This window comes from Elephantulus edwardii, unplaced genomic scaffold, assembly GCF_000299155.1.
Source record: "Elephantulus edwardii isolate Elephantulus edwardi_28Jun2011 unplaced genomic scaffold, EleEdw1.0 scaffold00097, whole genome shotgun sequence".
Classification (NCBI taxonomy): domain Eukaryota; kingdom Metazoa; phylum Chordata; class Mammalia; order Macroscelidea; family Macroscelididae; genus Elephantulus; species Elephantulus edwardii.
Genome location: NW_006399847.1, coordinates 1823424 through 1842149, shown reverse-complemented (window position 1 = coordinate 1842149; position 18726 = coordinate 1823424). Strand labels below are relative to the sequence as shown.

General features: G+C 39.2%; 1 protein-coding gene across 1 annotated transcript in view; it reads right to left on the bottom strand.

The window, feature by feature from the left end:
- Window positions 1-7706: 7706 nt before the first annotated feature.
- The window catches only part of SMCHD1 (structural maintenance of chromosomes flexible hinge domain containing 1), a 166750-nt gene continuing 155730 nt past the window's right edge, over window positions 7707-18726 (bottom strand). The window contains exons 45-48 of the mRNA XM_006891422.1: window positions 16598-16769; window positions 11560-11718; window positions 11013-11115; window positions 7707-7731 (exon numbers count right to left, since the gene is read on the bottom strand). Coding sequence (XP_006891484.1) covers window positions 7707-7731; window positions 11013-11115; window positions 11560-11718; window positions 16598-16769 — 459 coding nt within the window. The remainder of the gene's footprint in view (window positions 7732-11012; window positions 11116-11559; window positions 11719-16597; window positions 16770-18726) is intronic.

The window sequence follows — 18726 nt, the reverse complement described above, 5'->3', positions numbered from 1 at the left end:
CAGAACTGCTTGAACTTCTTCCTTCATCACCACAAGCTCATGTTGTTTCATGAAATTCTTCTGTGTCTGCCTATTCCTTTTTGTACAATGACTCTGTATACTCTTTTCATACTTTCTGGATCATTTACTATTCTGCTCAAAACATCCTTAAGTATTTGCAAGTCAAGGCTTAATTTTTTTTCCTTCAGTTCCTTGAGCTTAAGAAATCCTGAGCATGTTTGTCCCCTTTGATTTTCTGAATCCAGCTCTTTGCACATTTCATTATACTACTTTACTTTGTCTTCCCGTGCTGCTCTCTGAAATCTTCTGTTCAGCTCCTTAATATCTTCCCTCTGCTTTGGCTTCTTGGTGTTCTAGTGCAATATTCAGAGTCTCTTCTGATATCCATTTTGGTCTTTTCTCCCTTCTCTGTCTTTGTAATTACCTTTTCGGTCTTCTTGGATAATATTCTTGATATCTTCCCATAACTCATCTGGTCTTCGCTCATTAGTGTTCAAGGCCTCAAACCTGTTCCTGAGATGGTTCTGAAATTCAAATGGGATAGACTCAAGGTCATATTTTGGTTCCTGTGGATTTAATTTTCCCCAGCTTGAACTTGCATATGAGTAGTTGGTGTGGTCTGTTCCACAATCAGCACCTGGCCTAGTTTTCACAGTTGATACTGAGTTTTCAAGCACAGTTCTTTCCATAGATATAATCAATCTGATTTCTATGTATAACAACAGGTGAAATCCATGTGTATAGCCTGCGTTTATGTTGGATTTTAGTGTGTTTTTTTATAAAATGTTATTTGCAATGAATAAATCACTGGTTGTGCAAAATTCTATCTCTGGCTTCATTTCTGTCAACAAGTCCTTGTTTTTGAACTACTGATCCTTCTTCTCTATTCCCAACTTTTGCATTCCAGTTACCCATTATTAATATATCTTGATTGCGTATCTCCAAACCTTTTCAGTCTACATGCAGAACAGGTTTTCCGGGAGGCTGGGCTCTATGAGGAGAAATGTGACATAAGGATTGGAGGAAGACTCATAAAAATCTGCGACACAACCCTGCTTACTGAAACTGAGAAGGACCTGAAGTGCTTGCTGCAGAAGGTCAAGGACTGCAGGCTTCAATATGGACTGATGCTCATTATCAAGAAAACAAAGTTTCTCACCACTGGGTCGACTGGCAGCATTGTGACGGATGGTGAAGAGATTGAGATTGTTAATAGCTTCAGTTTGCTTGGCTCCACAATCAACTCTTTGCACCAGCAGCTAGGAAATGAAAAGATTTATTGCATTGGGAAATTCTGCAGTCTCTCCAAAGTTCTGAAGAGCAATGATGTCGACAAGTCTGAAGACTAAGGTGCACCTGATACAGGCCTTGGTCTTTGCAATCACTTGCTATGCATCAGACAGCTGGACAATGTCTAGGGATGATAGGAGAATTGATGCCTTCGAACTGTCGTGCTGGAGAAGAGTATTGAATATACCATGGACTGCCAAGAAAACATATCCGTCTCCTTGGAGGTTAGGATTTTGAAGCTCTGTCTTACCTACTTTGGGCATGTGGCCAGGAGGGACCGACATCATGCTTGAAAAAGGTGGAGAGACAGCACAGGAGAGGACTGAGAGAACGAACAGGTTCGTCCTGGAGTATTAAACCAGACTGCTCCTTGGAGGCAAGGATTCTGAAGCTTCGTCTGACATTCTTGGGACTTGTTGCAAGGAGGCATCAGTCTTTGGAGAGGGATGTCATGCTTGAGAGGGTGGAGGAACAGCACAGGAAAGGAAGACCCTCGATGACATGGATTGATTCTGTCACTGGGGTAATGGGGGTAGGTGTGCCAGAGACACTAAGATTGGCACAGGATAGAGTGGGGCATAATGACGATGTACATAGGGTCACTATGAGTTGCAGGTGACTCGATGGTACATAACAATAATATTTCTAGTAGTGGAATATCTGGGTCTTATGGGAGTTTCTATGTTCAACTTTTTGAGGAAATGCCAAATTGTCTTCCAGAGTGGTTGCACCATTTTACAATCCCACCAATGGTGTATGAGCTCCCACCTCTCCAAAACCTCTACAACATTTATTACTTGCTGCCCTACTAAACTTTGCCATGGCTTCTGGGGTGAGATGGTATTTCATGGTGTTTTGATTTTCATCTCTCCTATTTACAGTGATTTTGAACATTTTTTCAGGTGTCTGTTTGCCACCTGAATGTCTTCCTCTGTGAAGTCTTTCCATGTTTTTTGCCCATTTTGTAACTGGATGTAAATAACCCTAGATTATTCGTGCCTGGACAATGATAGGCCTTGTGATCAGTGGAGCTTCCACTAGCTTGTTTCAGCCACTTTGTCCTTCTTGATTTTCAGAAACAAAGTTCATTTTTGATCAGCATTGAGTTTTCAAAGATATTTAGAAGAGGCTGTGGCACCAGGGATATCATTGGCTCGAGTACAGCAGGGTTGCAGAGGATGGATGGCACAGGATAGGGTAGGGTTCAGGTCTGTGGTTCCTAAGAGTGCCATGAGTCGTGGTCAACTTGATGGCCCCTAATAACACTACCAACAAACAGACATGAAACTCTTTCTTTACCAGTATAGTTTTTAAAGACATGGTACAGAACCAAATTCAAACCAAAGAAATATACACACTTTACCTACATTAAAATTAGTCTTCAAAATGATTGTTTTTATTAGATGCTATTGAGTCAATTCCTACTTTTAGGAATTCCCATTTGTTAGAACTGGCCCACAGGGTCATGTAGGTGTGATCTTTTACAAAGATTATCAATGTTTATTGGTTTTGGTTTGCTTTTGATTTTTGGGTTTGTTTGGTTTTTTTTTTTTATCACTAGTTCTTATCCCTTGAAACCACGTGGTGGGTTTAAACCACCAGTTTTGAGGTTGTTATAGTATGCTGTTTAGTCAAAACTGACCCAAAGCTGACCCTCCAGTGGGTTTTCAAAGGCAGTTAATTGTATGGGAGGAGATTAATTGTCCATCCTCTTGTGCTGGTGGATTCAAACCACATCTCTTTGGTATTGCAGAGCAATTTCTTACCACTAGGTCACTGGAGCTGCCTAAGAGCCTTGAGGTTAGTAGCTAATCAGTCAATCATTGTGTCACTAGGGTGCTTTGTGCACATGAAAATAATACAAGAAGCCTACAGCCATCGAGTCAATCCCAACTCATGTTCCCATAGGGATTTGAGAGTTGTGATCTGTACACTTCCATATTTTTTCTCCCATGGAGATGCTGGTGGGGTAAAACTGAAGCCCTTATGGTTAGCAGCCTAGCACTTTAATGGTTACACAATTCAACCAGAGATGATGTTGTTAGGGTGCTGTCTAGTTAACCAAGACTCATGGTGGCCCTATGAGCAATAGATCTGTACCCTGCACTCTTGCACCATCCTTGCTTCTGAGGAGAAAGGCTTGCACTTTCTGCAAGAAAAAGTTGTTTCTGTTTTTTGTCAGTCGATGGGATATTCAGTTGCTATTGTTAGGTGCTGTCAAGTTGAATATGACCAATAGTGACCCATGAACAACAGATCTGAACCCTGTCCTATTCTGTGCCATCCTCACACTTCCTAATATTAGGTAGTTGCAGCAGTCACTATGTCAGTCCACCTAGTCAATGGTTTTCTTCTCTTTTGCTGACCTCTCTACCTTTCCAAGCATCATGTCCTTCTCCAAAGAATAGCCTCTACTAGCAACATGCCCGAAGTATGTGAGGCAAAGCCTCATCATCTCCAAAGAGCACCCCAAGTATACCTTCTTCAAGACATATTTGTCCTTTTGGTAGTCCATGGGGTATTCAGTCCTCTCTCCCCAACATCGCACCTCAGAGGCATCAATTCTGTCACATCCTAGTCATTATTTAACTTTTTTATCTAGCCAATTGTGGGGGTTTTTTTGTGATTTTGAAGATAGTTTACAGAGAAGTTGAATTTTCACCCATTTATTGTTGCACATTTTCCTCCCTAATCCCTCAGTTCACTTTGTTTTAAAAAAAATTACTCACTGTTGCATAATTTCTTCCTTCCTCCCCTCACCCCCTCCAGTTCACTTTGTTGTGCACCTCTTATTCTGGACTGTTGTCAAACAAATAATGCCTAATAATATATTCCTTTTAAACAGTTTTTTTCTTCATCTGTTCCTATGCAGTGTACATTATTTATCCCCTCTCTTCTTAGTTTATCCCCAAGCCCCATGTCAGTCCTGTTTTGTAACAGTGGAGTTATGCCTTTTTTGACTGCGATATTTCACTCAGCATGTCTTCCTATGTTGTGTAGTATGAATTCCTTGTTTATCAGTGCTGTGTTGTATTGCACTGTGTGAATATACTATAGTTTTTCTTATTATTTAACTTTCAGATTCATAACAAGTAATTGAAAGGACCATGGCTTGAATCATAAGATGCACCTAAGTCTTTAAACTGACATCATTGGTCCTTGCCAGCAGATTTTCTTATGAGCCACCAAGTTACCCGAGACTCATAGTTGACCCTATGTACAGTAGCTCTGAACTCCCCCCTCTCCTGAGCCAGTCGGTCTCTGACACACCTACCACCATTACCCCAGTTACTGTGTCACTCCAGCTCATCCTCTCTTCCTCTCCTGTGCTGTCCCTCCACCCTTCCAAGCATGATGTCCTGGCCTTGTGCCCTAAGTATGTGAGATGGAGCCTCAAAATCCTTGCCTTCAAAAAGCAGTTTGGTTTCCCCTTCTCCTGGGCAGACCTTGGTGGTCCATGGTTATGTTCTACACTCTTCTCCAGCACCACAAAGGCATCAACTCTTCTACTGTAATCCTTAATTATTCTCGAGCTCTCTGATGCACAGCAAGTAATTGCAAAGACCATGGCCTGAATGACATTCACCTTGTCTCTAGACTGACGCTGTTACTCTTTTAGCACTTTGACAGCAAATTTATCTTGTGCAACATGTCTTTTTGATTTCTTGACCGCTGGTGCCAAAGGCGTTGACTGTGGATCTGAGCAATTTTAAATACTCAGTCTTCTCTCCATCTAACATGGTGTTATCAATTGGCCCAGTGGTGAGGGTTTTTGTCTTCTTGATGTTGAGATATAACCCATATTGAAGGCTGTAGTTTTTTATCTTGTGCAGTAAGCATTTTGGCAAGCAAGGTATGTCATCTATCTTAGTGTCACATTCTTCTTCATAAAATTCAGTCTCTAGAAATGATTTGATCTGCATACAGATTGGGTAAGTATAGAGAAAGGATATTGTCTTGATACATACTTTTCTTGATTTTAACCCTTTTTGCTCTATTGCGACAACTGCTTCTTGGTCTACGTTTCACATGAGCACAACTAAATGTTCTGGGATTCCCATTCTTCTCAATGTTAGCTGTAATTTGTTATGATCCACACAGTCAAATGCCTTTGCATAGTCACTAAAACACAAACATCTTTCTGGTAGTCTCTGCTTTTGGCTAGGATCCATAGGATATTAGCAATGATATTCTTGGTATCATAGCCTCTTCTATTTGTTGCAGTTCTTTGTCAATGTTACCATCATTTTTAGATAATCTTCAGGAAGATTTACTTACCTGTGATATTAATGATACTGTTCAGAATTTCCACATTCTATTGTGTAATAGGGGCAAATCTGGCTCTCTTTTCAGTCAGTAGGCTAGGTAACCGTCTTCTAAATTTCCAACAAAAAATGTTAAATCCTGTGACTAATCTAGTCATGGCATAAAATGCTGCCTGATTCTGCTTGATTTTCAGTCTCTGCCATGCTTAACCTCACTGCTGTAGTCATTGTGTCAGTTGATTTTACTGAGGTCTTCTTTTCCTTAACTGACTTTCTACTTTTCCAAGCACGATGTCTCATTCCAAGGACTGACTCTTCCTGAAAATATGCTTAAAGTAGAAGAGATGAAGTCTCACCATTTTTGCCTCCAAGGAGCATTATGGATACACTTTTTCCAAGACAGATTTGTTCTTTTAGCAGTCCATAGTATAGTCAATATTCTTTGACAACACTATAGAGTATCAGAAAGATATTTATGCTTTATATACAAAGGCATATGACTGTGTAGTTCATAATAAATTATGGATATAACATCAAGAACAGGAATCCCAGAGCACTTCATTGTGCTTATGCAAACCCCAACACCACATATGTATTAATATAGTTTCTCTCTGTCCTTCCCCGGTAACCACACCAGAATGATTATCACGTAAACCTTTACAGTTGTTTATAATGTAGGTCTTGGACAATATTTGTTCTTTTGTGACTCATCATAATATGCCAATGACTTTCCCAAGTCACAGAGCCAGCAAATCATTCCTTCAGGGTGTTCGGCTGTGTTAAATAGCTTACAAATCATTGCTATTAGTTCAGCTCCAAATGTGGATGCATTTACAGCATATACGGGTATGAATGTAGAATATCATCTGCCAAACATATGTCTGGTCACAAGTGTAACAGTCCTTTTCATCTATGAGGGTCTGTTCCTCCTACCTGTCTTCTTACTTCCTATTGACTCCATCTCTTGTGAATCTCTCTGCACCTGTCTCTCTTTAGTGGTATTGCATTCATCATCCCTTTCCTGAATACTGTTTACCCTGCACTCAGAATGCATCTCATACTGATCAGATTTGAAAATATTTTGGAAAAGTATTGTTTTTTGTTAATTTTTTCATTAACAATCCAGTTATATATTTGCAGTCTTAAAAAAACCACACTATCAAATCAGCAAGGAAGAAACAATCGTTTTTATTAACCCTACTGCATATTCAGAAAGGATTGAAAAAAACACACATTTCCTGGGACACAAAACTGTACCAAAAGTATCTGCTTACAAAAGAACGTCACAGGCCAATTGCCTTGGACTTCCATGGAGACATATACATCAACATACATTAGCTTGAATTAATACACAAATCAAACGTGGTTTTGCAGCAACTGTCCTGAAGATTCTTATTACAGTAATTTGGGACTGTGTCTTTTTCTTTTACCCTTTAAAAATAGTAATAGAAAATTACAAAATAATGTAAATGTAGAATTAAGAGTGAGGTTATATAATCTAGTATTAAGAAAGCCAAACCATATTTATAAAAATTGATGCTGCATATTTTATATATACACAGGGTAAGTTTTTAGAAATTTTTTTTTAAAATACTACCACTGTCGTAAGTGTATTCCCATCTTAACATTTAAATTCCCAGACACATGTGCTTTCTCTATTTTCATTCTGACTTCTCCATTGAGTTCCTTCATATTTACAATTAAATACCTAATCTCTAGAAACTTCCCTAGACATCACATACAAAATGCTTTTGTTAAATAAATTCACAAAAAGTAATAAAAAGGTTTCTTTTTAAGAAATAATTCTAACATATTCACGATTATACTGAAAAATAGTACAGATACTTTCCTTCAGGATGAATAAACGCATGTGTCAGCCTTATAGACACTGATGTATCTGTACATTTCCTGACACATTTACATGGTGATGACAGACAAGGGGCAAGATGCCTGTACCAATCCCAGGAAGTCCACCCATCTGGTGAGATCCATGACAACTAACTGCTGCCTCCAGTTCCATCTGGACAGACATGGAAAGTCATGTCCATCTTGTGATTATCCAGAAATACTTCACCTATTCAGTCAGCATCTTGGTCTTTTAGACAGCTGCACAAGCCAGGGCATTCAGAGTGATCTCCTCGCTGTCATCTTTCATGCATCTGTTTTGGTTATAATCCTGATCAAAGTGGGAAAAAATAAACCCAATGAGCAGTATGTACTACAGATTTTTTTATGAAAGTGCTCATCAGAGATGATGCTTATGTATTCAATGCAATTATGTGTATTAATTTTAGCTTGGTATAAATGAGTTAGATCCTGACTACCACTAAGTTCTTCCCATGGTTCTCCCCAGGCCAAGGCTCAAAGCAAAGGCAGAGTTCACATATGTAGGTGAAGAGCCAGAGAGGCCGTGCCACACTGTCCCTGGAATATACCATGCTCAGATCCAAATCCTGAAAGCTTTCACTTATTTTCTGTCTCTAAAGGAAATGATTATTTTAAAAATGAACCGAAATTACAGTGCTTTTAGATGACAGTCACACCACACCAACAAAGGAAACACCTACTCATTGTGGAGATGATGCAGTGAGCACCGTGGCACAAGCATCACTGACACTGGGAAATTCAGACACGCCTAGCTATTACCTAATCTTCACCTAGAGCTGCCATCTCTCCACACAAAACACACAGTTAATTTGTAATTGTGAAGCGGCAAACCTGAAGCCTGTGTAGGGAAATAGGGCAGGGTCACATAAGCACTTTGTATTGATTCTAAGAAGAACCTTGTGCATATTTAAACTTCTCTGAAATTCGGATGCAACTTAAAAACCAATGTTTCTTAACACTGTTTCCTGTAAGGATGGCATCTTAAGAGTTAGATGGTATTCTATAAGAAAAGTATGTAATAACTCTAAAACATTCATACCTCCCCCCAATACCTATTATAGTTATACATATATTAAGTTCTCAATTGTCCGGCTATTTTAAGACTTGGTAATTTCAAATGCTCTAGGCTTAGTGGTCAGGAGTTGCACTGCTAACCCAAAGGCACAGTTGGAATCCACAACTTGCTCTGAGGGAGAGAAAAGGGTGGTCTCCTCTCAGCTGCTTTATTTACAGACTCTGAAAACCTGCTGGAGGGTCAGCTATGAACCGGTTCCAACTTGATGATACATAACAACATATGATGCTTAGGTGGATGAATGAGCAGAACAAGAATGACCACTTCAAGATTTTACAGAGAATAGGCAGGAATTAGGGTTGAGCAATTGAACTGGGCAATCAGCCCAGCCTGGCTTTTATCAAGATGAGGGCCTTTCATTCACCCTGGGAAATTATCTGCCATATGTATTTTTCTCCTGTCTGAATTCTGTGTTTTCTTTTTACACACACCTAAACACCCCTCCCCTCTCCTTTCAGATAAGTCTGCTTGACTTTAATCCTTCTATAGAATTCTTTTATAGACCCACAGTTGAACTACAGGCTAACTATCACGAGATTCAATAGATCAGGTTACTGCTGCACAATTGTTTCATTTAGGCATTGTTGAATCTGCTTAGGTGGTTTACAACTATTATTTTCATTAATTGGTTTCTCCATTAATATTTCTTCTCACCATCTAAGAATCCACTGATTTTTACTGCCTCGATCCATTACTCCATCAACCTGTTGCCATGGAGTTGATTCTGACACATGGCAAGTACAGTGTGTATCAGAATAGAAAAGAACTGTTTCGCGAGGAATTCAGTGGTTGATTTTTTGGACTAGTCATTATCTTTATTTCAAGGTGTCTCGGGCTAAGACTCAAACGTAAAACCTTTCAGTTAGCCACTGAGGGCATATTTTACTAGGGGTGGAAAAATTGTTGATGCTTTACTGCTTAGACTTGAGTGTAATTTTTCAAAAAGAACTTTTCCTCTACAACTACTTGTCACCTTTAAAGCCAGTTCAGACATGAAGGACAGAATACTATCTTTTCTATAAATATGCTATGTTTACACAGTACTGAGTTAGTACCTTAACAAGTGCCAATCACACCCAATGGGGTTTATCTGGTATCATTTTGAATACATGTTTGAAAACATTTATTGCAGATTTTCTTTCTGATGCTAAGTTGTTACTTTTAGTTGCCATCAAGTCAACTTGTGTCCAACAGAGTTGAACCTTGCTCTCTCCTGTACCATCTTCATCATCTCTGCTCTGCCTGAGCTCATTTTTAGTAACTGTGTCAATCCATCCTGTTAAGGGTCTTCCTCTTTTTCTCCAACCCCTCACCTTTCTCACGTCTTCTTCCAAAGACTGGTCCTTTCTGACAATGTACATGAGGTATTTGAAACGCAGTTTCTTCATCCTTGTCTCTGAAGTACACTGGTTTGTTTGTAGGATATTACACTCTTCTCCAATATCTCAATCCAAAGTCATTAATTCTTAGTTTCCATACATACGTAATGAATGCCCCCAAACAAACTTACACATCATCCACATTGCTGTATGTTTAGAAATACCATTATGTTGTTAAGCACTGAATTCTTACATTATTGCTTTAGTTCATCTCCCTATCTTAAAAGGTAGCTTATTTCAAGATGCTACTCTATCACTACTGGTGCTCTGGTGGCTTAGTGGCAAGAAGCTGCACTGTAATCTCAAAGGCACATGGTTTGAACCTGTCAGCTGCGGCGAGGGAGGAAATGGGCAAACACTGCAGAGCCAGCTACAGGTCAGTTCAGACCTGACAGCACCACCACCACCTCCTCCTCACTCTGGCCTAGAAAGGACACAACTTCAAAATATGGCAGGAGAACTTTATATGAAATTGTACCTTTTTTTCCCACCAGTTATGCCAGTATATACGCTCTGGCTCTTGCCACATCTTAGGCAGACCATGCATTAGCCACACTAGCATCTTTTCTCTTCCTCAAACATGGTCAGTTTGTTACTTTTGCCAGGTTTTTACATGGCTTTCCCTCTGACACCAACCCGTGGATGGCAGGGTAATTCTTCACTTCTCTGCTTAGATGCATTTCCCCGTATCACTGCTGGTTTCTGTATTATTTTCTAGCTACATAGACTTATACATAGAGGTTGTCTGGGTGGTACAAAAGTTTTATGCTTTTTACTAAGCAAAACGCTGCTTTGTACCTACTTGTATAGCAAAAGAAAGCTCTCGTGATCTGGTGCAGTAAACAGTATTTTGCATGAAAGCCAAGTCAAATAAACCAATTTAACTTTGAAGATTTAATATGAACAAGTCACATTTCCAAATATTAGTGCATTTATTTATGAAATGAGAGTATTTCAGGAAATTATAATTCTATCTTATCATTATTCTTCATTACTTGGGTGTTACTTGTTTATATTGTTGCTGGTAAACACTATTTCTGGCTCAAGAGAATGAATCAGAACTGAACTCACACTGTTTTTAAAATATGATGAACACTCACGTCTTGCTGAACTTACCTGCTTTGTCTTGTAGTTTCTCTTCTCATTCTTTTAGGGGGAATTGGACACTCTGTTGTCGGATGACGCGGTGAATCATTACACTTTCGTGTTGGAGTCATACCTGTTAATGCGGAAAATAAAGACAATTTTAAGAGTGAAAGTACCACACAGAAAGTGTGAAAGTAGACACTGAAGGTATTTTGGGGTCATTTAGGGGGTGAATCTGAACCATACTCCCTGAAAGTATAATGGCAGCAAAGGAAGAAAGGGCAGACAGGAGCTAGGAAGGGGCGCATTTGAGGTGCCCTGGCTATAGGAATTCTACTGCAGGTAACAGCACAGATAGAGGTCACCTGGGACGAGAACACGGGAGAGGTGGTGGTGGAGGGAAACGGACCTTTGGAAGGGGCCCCACAGGAAACCTTGGTACAAGTGAGGGATCAGGAAATGAAGCTATCCTCTATCTCTGCAAAATGACTTAGTCTTTGGAATCTAACTTTGTCAAGTGACAATGGAGTATATTTATTTTATACAGAGAAAAATACATGTTAAAATAAAAACATACCTAGTTTTTGCTCAATTAGTTTCAGATTTTTCTCTTGTTCATAAAGTTCTTGCTTTTTCTTCTTCATATCAGGAGTGTGAAGGTACTCCAGCTGCCCATTAAGGTCCTTATTCACACTGCCCAGTTTGCACACAGCTGAACGGTATTGTTGAAGAAGATCTGAAAAGAAATCAAAGACATCTAAAGAAACTACTAACTGATAGAACATCAAAGAAGGAAGAATTAGCACTACATAGACCTTGGGTTATAGTAAGATGTAGGAGCTACGTTCAATCCAGAAAACAGACAATGCAAACAAACAGCATACAAACCACTGTATTTCTCAGCACAAAATCAATTGTTAAATTTCAGCTGTCTTTGATTGCGTGATTTAATATATTTCTATGTCGAGGAAGAGTATTCTATGTAAAAGTACTCTATCAATTGGAGAGCTCAATGTATGTTTATATCTTATCTCATACTCAGTATTTATTTGGTCTAATTCCAGAAAGACAAATTTGGTAGGAAATATATTAAATGTAATACTGTGGGGAAATCATTGCTTACATCAGAGGTGTCTATTATTTTACACAAACAATTCTTTATTGCCCATTAATATGACCTACTGTTGTTGAGGACCACTGAGTTGGCACCAAACCATAGCTGACCCTCAAGTGGGTTTTCCAGGGCAGTTAATCATACAGGAGGAGACATCCTCCCACGGTGAACTCAAACTGCGTGTCATCGAGATTGCAGTGCAGTTTCTTACCAATAGGCCACCAGAGCTCTCTGTATGTTCTCCTAGAAATTACATGTTAAATACAGTAACTACAGTCCAGAAGTTATGGAAGTCCACAGGCCAAGAAAGTGGCATGGATTTTTTTTTAATTGTAAACCCTGTAATATTATCTGTGACTATGACTTTTGGCATGCAAAGCCAGAACTTACTAACCAGCCTTAAAAAAACATTTCTAACCTCCTGTCTAGTCAAACCAAGCTTATCAATATGCATGGAAGGGACAAATATCTGAGCAGTCATGTCACCAGGTGGGCACTGAGTCAGAAGGGGACACTAAAAAGATTAATTATAAAATATTTATGCTTTTTCATAAAAATTTATCTTTTACACTAAAAACACCTCTGTAATTACTTAAGGGAGGTGGCTACGTGTTAAGAAGCTATGTTGCCAACTCAAAGGCATGTGGTTCAAGTCTGCCAGCCACTTTGTGGACAATCTGCTCCCACGGGATTTACAGCCTCTGAAAATCCTCTGGAAGCTCAGCTGTGAGTCTGTTTTGGCTTGACGATATACACAACCAGTTATTTATTACAACAAAACTTTGTGCTAATGTACTTTTTGAACCTTTAACATGTTCCCATCAGAGCTCTCAGTGCCCAATTACAGTGATGCTTCTAATCGAGTCTTGAAATCTGCACGCTCTACAAGCATATGTTCATTTTGCTGTTGCTAGTATTCTTACAAAAAGACCTTCTGTTCAGTTATTCATAGTGCTATAACTAATAATGCAATTGAATGTAGAAAGATTTTACAAAAATCTTATTATTTATTGCTGTCATGCCCTGTGGAATAAGTTCTGACCCACAGTGACCATGTGAGCAAATCTAAACTTTGCCCAGGTTGTGCGACCCTTAAAATCTCCGCAGTGTTCAAGCCCACACTAGCCACCATCATCCTTGCACCTCTAAAGGATTTATTGTTATACTCATAGAATCTAAGGTATATTATTCTTAAGCAACTTACAATGATATTTATCATATATTCCCTGACTGAAATGAATAAAAAGTATCTTTGTGGATTCTGTACAATCTAGTGCAGGAGGTAGCCCATGGTGGAGAGGGTTGATGTTGAGTTCCCCCGAGGAGTGATAACAACTCCAGAGACAATAGTCAGAGTATTTCTAAAGATAGCATTTTTATTGGTAGGTGGCATGGAGTCATTTTCCACTCACAATGGGCCCATGAACAATAGAAAGAAACATTGCTGGTCCTACTCCATTCTCCCTCTGCTGCTATGTTTGAGCCTACTGTTGCAATCATGCTGCCACATTGTCTAGTGGAGGGTGTTCCTCTCCCTCGATGGCCCTCTACTTTACCAAGCATCATTTCTTCCTCTAGGACTAGTTCCTACTGATGACATGTCTGGAGGACCTGAGATGAATTCTAGCATTTCTTGCCTCCAATGAACATTCAATTGTTCAATATTCTTCACCACTGCCACAATTCAAAGGCATCTTTCTTATTCATTGCCCAAATTTCACACTGTTATTGCTATGTATTATCTAGTTGGAACCAACTCACAGCTGATCCTCCAGTGGGTGTTCAGAGGCAGTTAATTGAACTAAAAGAGATTGTCTAGATTTCCTCCTGTGGAACATCTGATGGATTCCTTGTGTGCCTTTGGGTTGACAGGACAACCTTTCCACTAAGCCACCAGAGCTCACATGAAATTAAAAATACCATTTATAAGACAATTGAAAACACCATGGCTCAGGTCAGGTGCACATCAGTCCTCAACATGATGCCCTTGCTCTTCACCACTTTAAATACGTTGCCTTTGGCAGATGTTCCCAAGGCAATAAGTGCATCATTTGAGATCTAGGCTGCTGAAACCATGGCACTGATTATGGATGCAAATAAAACAAAATCTCTGATAATTTCAACCTCCTCCAATTTCCACACCGCTTACTGGCTCAATTGTTAGGATTCCTTTTTTCGTCATGTTGAGGTAGAACCTATCCTGAAAGCTACACAGTCAATGAGTGTCATCATCTGCACGAAGCAGTTGCTCGTATCATCTGCCTATCTCAGGTTGCTAATGAGTTTTCTTCCAATCTTGATGCTGTATTTTATGTAATCCAGCTCCTAGAACTACCAGCTTAGCACACAAAATGAATATATGGTGAAAGGACACAACACTAATGGATATCTTTCTGCATTTTAAATCATGCAGTATTCCACTGTTCTGTTTGAACAACTGCTTCTTGGTTTATTACAGTATAGGTGCCTCATGAAAACAATTAAACATTTTGGAAATCTCATTGTTTTCCATGTCATCTATAAAATGTAAAAACAAAACAGTGAAAACTAAAACCTACACAAAGCAGAAATCTGTTAGAGAAGAAAAGTTAAAGTATTTTCAATTAAAATAAAGTTTAAAATGAAGACTATCAAGCAAATCAACTCTCACTTCTTCCTTTTCTTCACAGACCAGCTTCCATGTTCTTACTCTTTTTCACTTTAAAGTATTTGTTTTCTAAGATGTTTCTATTTCAATTGGTATACCATCTAAAAAAAAATAAGGCCCCAGGAATAGATGGTATACCAATTGAAGTATTTCAGAAAACAGATGTTGCCCTGGATGTGCTCACCAAGTTGTGCCAAGAAATCTGGAGAACAACCACTTGGCCAACTGACTGGAAGAGATCTATATTTGTTCCCATTCCAAAGAAAGGTGACCCAACTGAGTGTGGAAACTACAGAACAGTGTCAATGATTTCACATGCAAGCAAGATTCTACTGAAGATCATCCAAAAACGATTAGAACAGCACATCAGCAGAGAACTGCCGGAAGTCCAGGCTGGGTTTAGAAGGGGTCGTGGTACTAGGGATATTGTTGCTGATGTTAGATGGATCTTGGCTGAAAGCAGAGAATACCAGAAGAATGCCTATCTGTGTTTCATTGATTATGCAAAGGCATTTGACTGTGTGGATCATAACAAACTGTGGCTGACTCTGAGAAGAATGGGAATCCCAGAACATTTAATTGTGCTAATGCGAAACCTGTACTTGGATCAAGAGGCAGTAGTCAGAACAGAGCAGGGTAACACTGCATGGTTCAAAATTGGGAAGGGTGTACGCCAAGGATGCATCTTGTCTCCATACCTTTTCAACATGTATGCAGAGCAGATTATCCGAGAAGCTGGGCTCTATGAGGAGAATTGTGGCATCAGGATTGGTGGAAGATCTATTAACAATCTGCGTTATGCAGATGACACAACCCTGCTTGCTGAAACTGAGGAGGACCTCATGCACTTGCTGCGAAGGGTCAAGGACTGCAGCCTTCAGTATGGACTGAGGTTCAATGTGAAGAAGATAAAGATTCTCACCACTGGACCAATTGGCAGCATCAGGATGGATGACGAAGAGATTGAGAGTGTTCACAGCTTCAGTTTGCTCGGCTCCATAGTCAACACTTTTGGCACCAGCAGTCAGGAAATCAAAAAGCGTATCGCGATGGGAAAGTCTGCTGTTAGGGACCTCTCTAAGGTACTCAGGAGCAACAGTGTCTCTCTGGAGACTAAGGTGCGCCTGATACAGGCCATGGTCTTTGCAATCGCTTGTTATGCATCAGAGAGTTGGACAATGACTAGGGAGGACAGAAGGAGAGTGGATGCTTTTGAGCTGTGGTGCTGGAGAAGGGTACTGAATGTACCATGGGCTGCCAGGAAAACAAACAGATTCATCTTGGAGAGGATTAAACCAAGCTACTCCTTGGAGGTAAGGATTCTGGGGCTTCGTCTGACATACTTTGGACATGTTGCCAGGAGGGACGGGTCCTTGGAGAGGGACATCATGCTTGGGAGGGTGGAGGGACGGCGCAGGAGGGGAAGACCCTCTATGAGATGGATCGATTCAGTGACTGGGGTAATCGGGATGGGTGTGTCAGAGGCAGTGCGGTTGGCGCAGGATAGAGCAGGGTTTAGGGCTGTTGTGCATAGGGTCGCTATGAGTCGGAAACGACTCGACGGCACATAACAACAACAAGATGTTTCTAGAATGTAGATTAATTGATAAATAAAGAACCACATAAAACTAAGAGATTATTAGCTCTACATAATGCCAACTGTGGATCTTTTTAAAATACTGCATTTCTTTTAAAAGAATGCATTTCAGGGCAGAGATGTGGAGAGTTAAATTGGCTGATAAGCAGCAAGGGGACACAGCCTACATACAGTTCCTATTGTAATGGATTTTTAACACACAATACTCAAAGGATTAACATGAAATTGGAAACTGTTAAATTATCTATTACACCTACCTATTTGCTGTCCCAAGATTAGGCACTGTTTGGGTACTGGCGCTCCAAACACCATTCCCCGAAGTTTATCCATAGGAGGAGCTTTATTCTGGAGGCCCCCAAACTTCCCATTACTTCGGATTCGATCCCCGTCTCTTGTCAGCAGTGTAGGACAGTGTGTAATTTTAACAACCTGTTTAAAAACATGGAGATTACTTAGTGAGCCTATAAAACTTAAATCTCAACTGTTCTAAGAAAAAGAAAGCAACTGAAGATTTCTGAGCTTGGAATAATATGATCATGTTGACATATTTACAGATGTAGTATGCTGGTGATATGTGATGAACTTGGGGGGCTGTGGAAACAGGCAGAAAATCAGTTAAGGCAACTTTTGATATAAACTAAAATGGTAAAATGGTGACAAGACAAAGGTGAAAAGTGAAGCTGACAGTGTGACTGACAATAAAAAGGAAAAATCAGAAACTTGGTGCTTCTAAATCCATCGCATGGTCATGTCAGGAGAAAGCTCTCCAAATGACTGATGAGGAGTGCAATGAAAACAGAAGACTGAATAAAATACTGGAAAAGTACCAGGACTCTCTCCACAGAACAATATTACAATATTAGTTGTAGGAAGTAAAACAGCAAGTAATATGAGAACTGTGGAAATAGATTTGTGTAGTATAACTGAAACCACAGAAAGGGAAGTAACAATCAAGAGACTGGTGCTTCAGAAATCAAAGACACTGGGTTTAGCACATCATAATCTTGGGGGGGAAAAGTCTAGGAAGTACACATACACACACAAACTGGTAATAAGAGAAATGGTATTCAGATGAAGTATTTTCACTTCTCAGTATGTTTTAAAAAACCAAAGTCAAATAACCCCTAATCAATTCAAACCCATCCCATGTTGGGAGAACTATGAAGAAATTAGTCTTCATAGAACATTGTCATCTGCATGTAAAAACTTAACAACAGTATCTACTCTCTGAATTAGGTATATAAATAGCTTCTGATTAGATAAATGAAATGCCTTTTTCTAGAAATAAAAATGTCATAATGACATGTGACAGAAAATGCAAGACTAGTCATTCAAAATAATCCAGGGAAATTTTACAGATGTTTCTTCTTAAAACTGGACACTTTTAAATAATAAAAATCACATCTTAATTCTTTATTTTTGGTTTGGTTTTCTATTTTCTAGAAATGAACATAAAAATAAAACCCAACTTCAAATACACTATTTCTTTAGTGGGTCTTATACAATGCTTTCAGAGATTTCACTACCATCTTACACTCAGATTTACAGACTGCATACTTTTTAACTGCCATGTTATTAATATGGTTTTGTGCACATAAACATGTTATAATCTTTCCATCTATTTAATCCATATTAATGAAAACGTTTTCTAATTTAAAATTTATAAATCATATTTTTGTTACATGTATTCCTAATTATTATTTTTATTCTATTTTACATGCAATTATTTTCAAGTTTTGGTTTCCTTAGAGTTCATTGCTAGTATCTAAGAATATGATTAGATATCACAGATTATAACACAAATTATAATCAGGGTGTTAATTCACACCATGAATTTTGGGTAGACATAATTCAGGCCACAATAATATTGATGTATCAAATTTACAACATCAATTTGTTCTAATGGCCTCCTTAAGTTTATCTGCAATCTCCTATTCTGACATGATAAAACTCTCTCCCATTTCATATAAAATGATGTAAGAATTACTGACCCATACTCCATAGCAATCAACTTCATGAATTTCATTATAGGATTTTTGTACAGTTTCCTTTCCATTTAGTATTAGGGTTTTTTAGTTAACCATACCCATGGCAACCTTTTGAACAACAGGCTGAAACCTTGCCCAACCTTATACGATTCTTAGGATTTTCACCATGCTAAAGCCTAGTGTTACAGTCAGTGTCAATCCTTCACATTTAAGATCTTCTCACTGACTCCCTACTTTTCCCAGAATGATTTTTTTCCCCCTTTCTTCCTAAGGACCAGTCAACACTCTCGGCACCAGTAGCCAGGAAATTAAAAGGAACATTGCCATGGGAAAGTCTGCTGTTAGGGACCTCTCCAAAGTACTGAAGAGCAATGGTGTCTCTCTGGAGACTAAGGTAC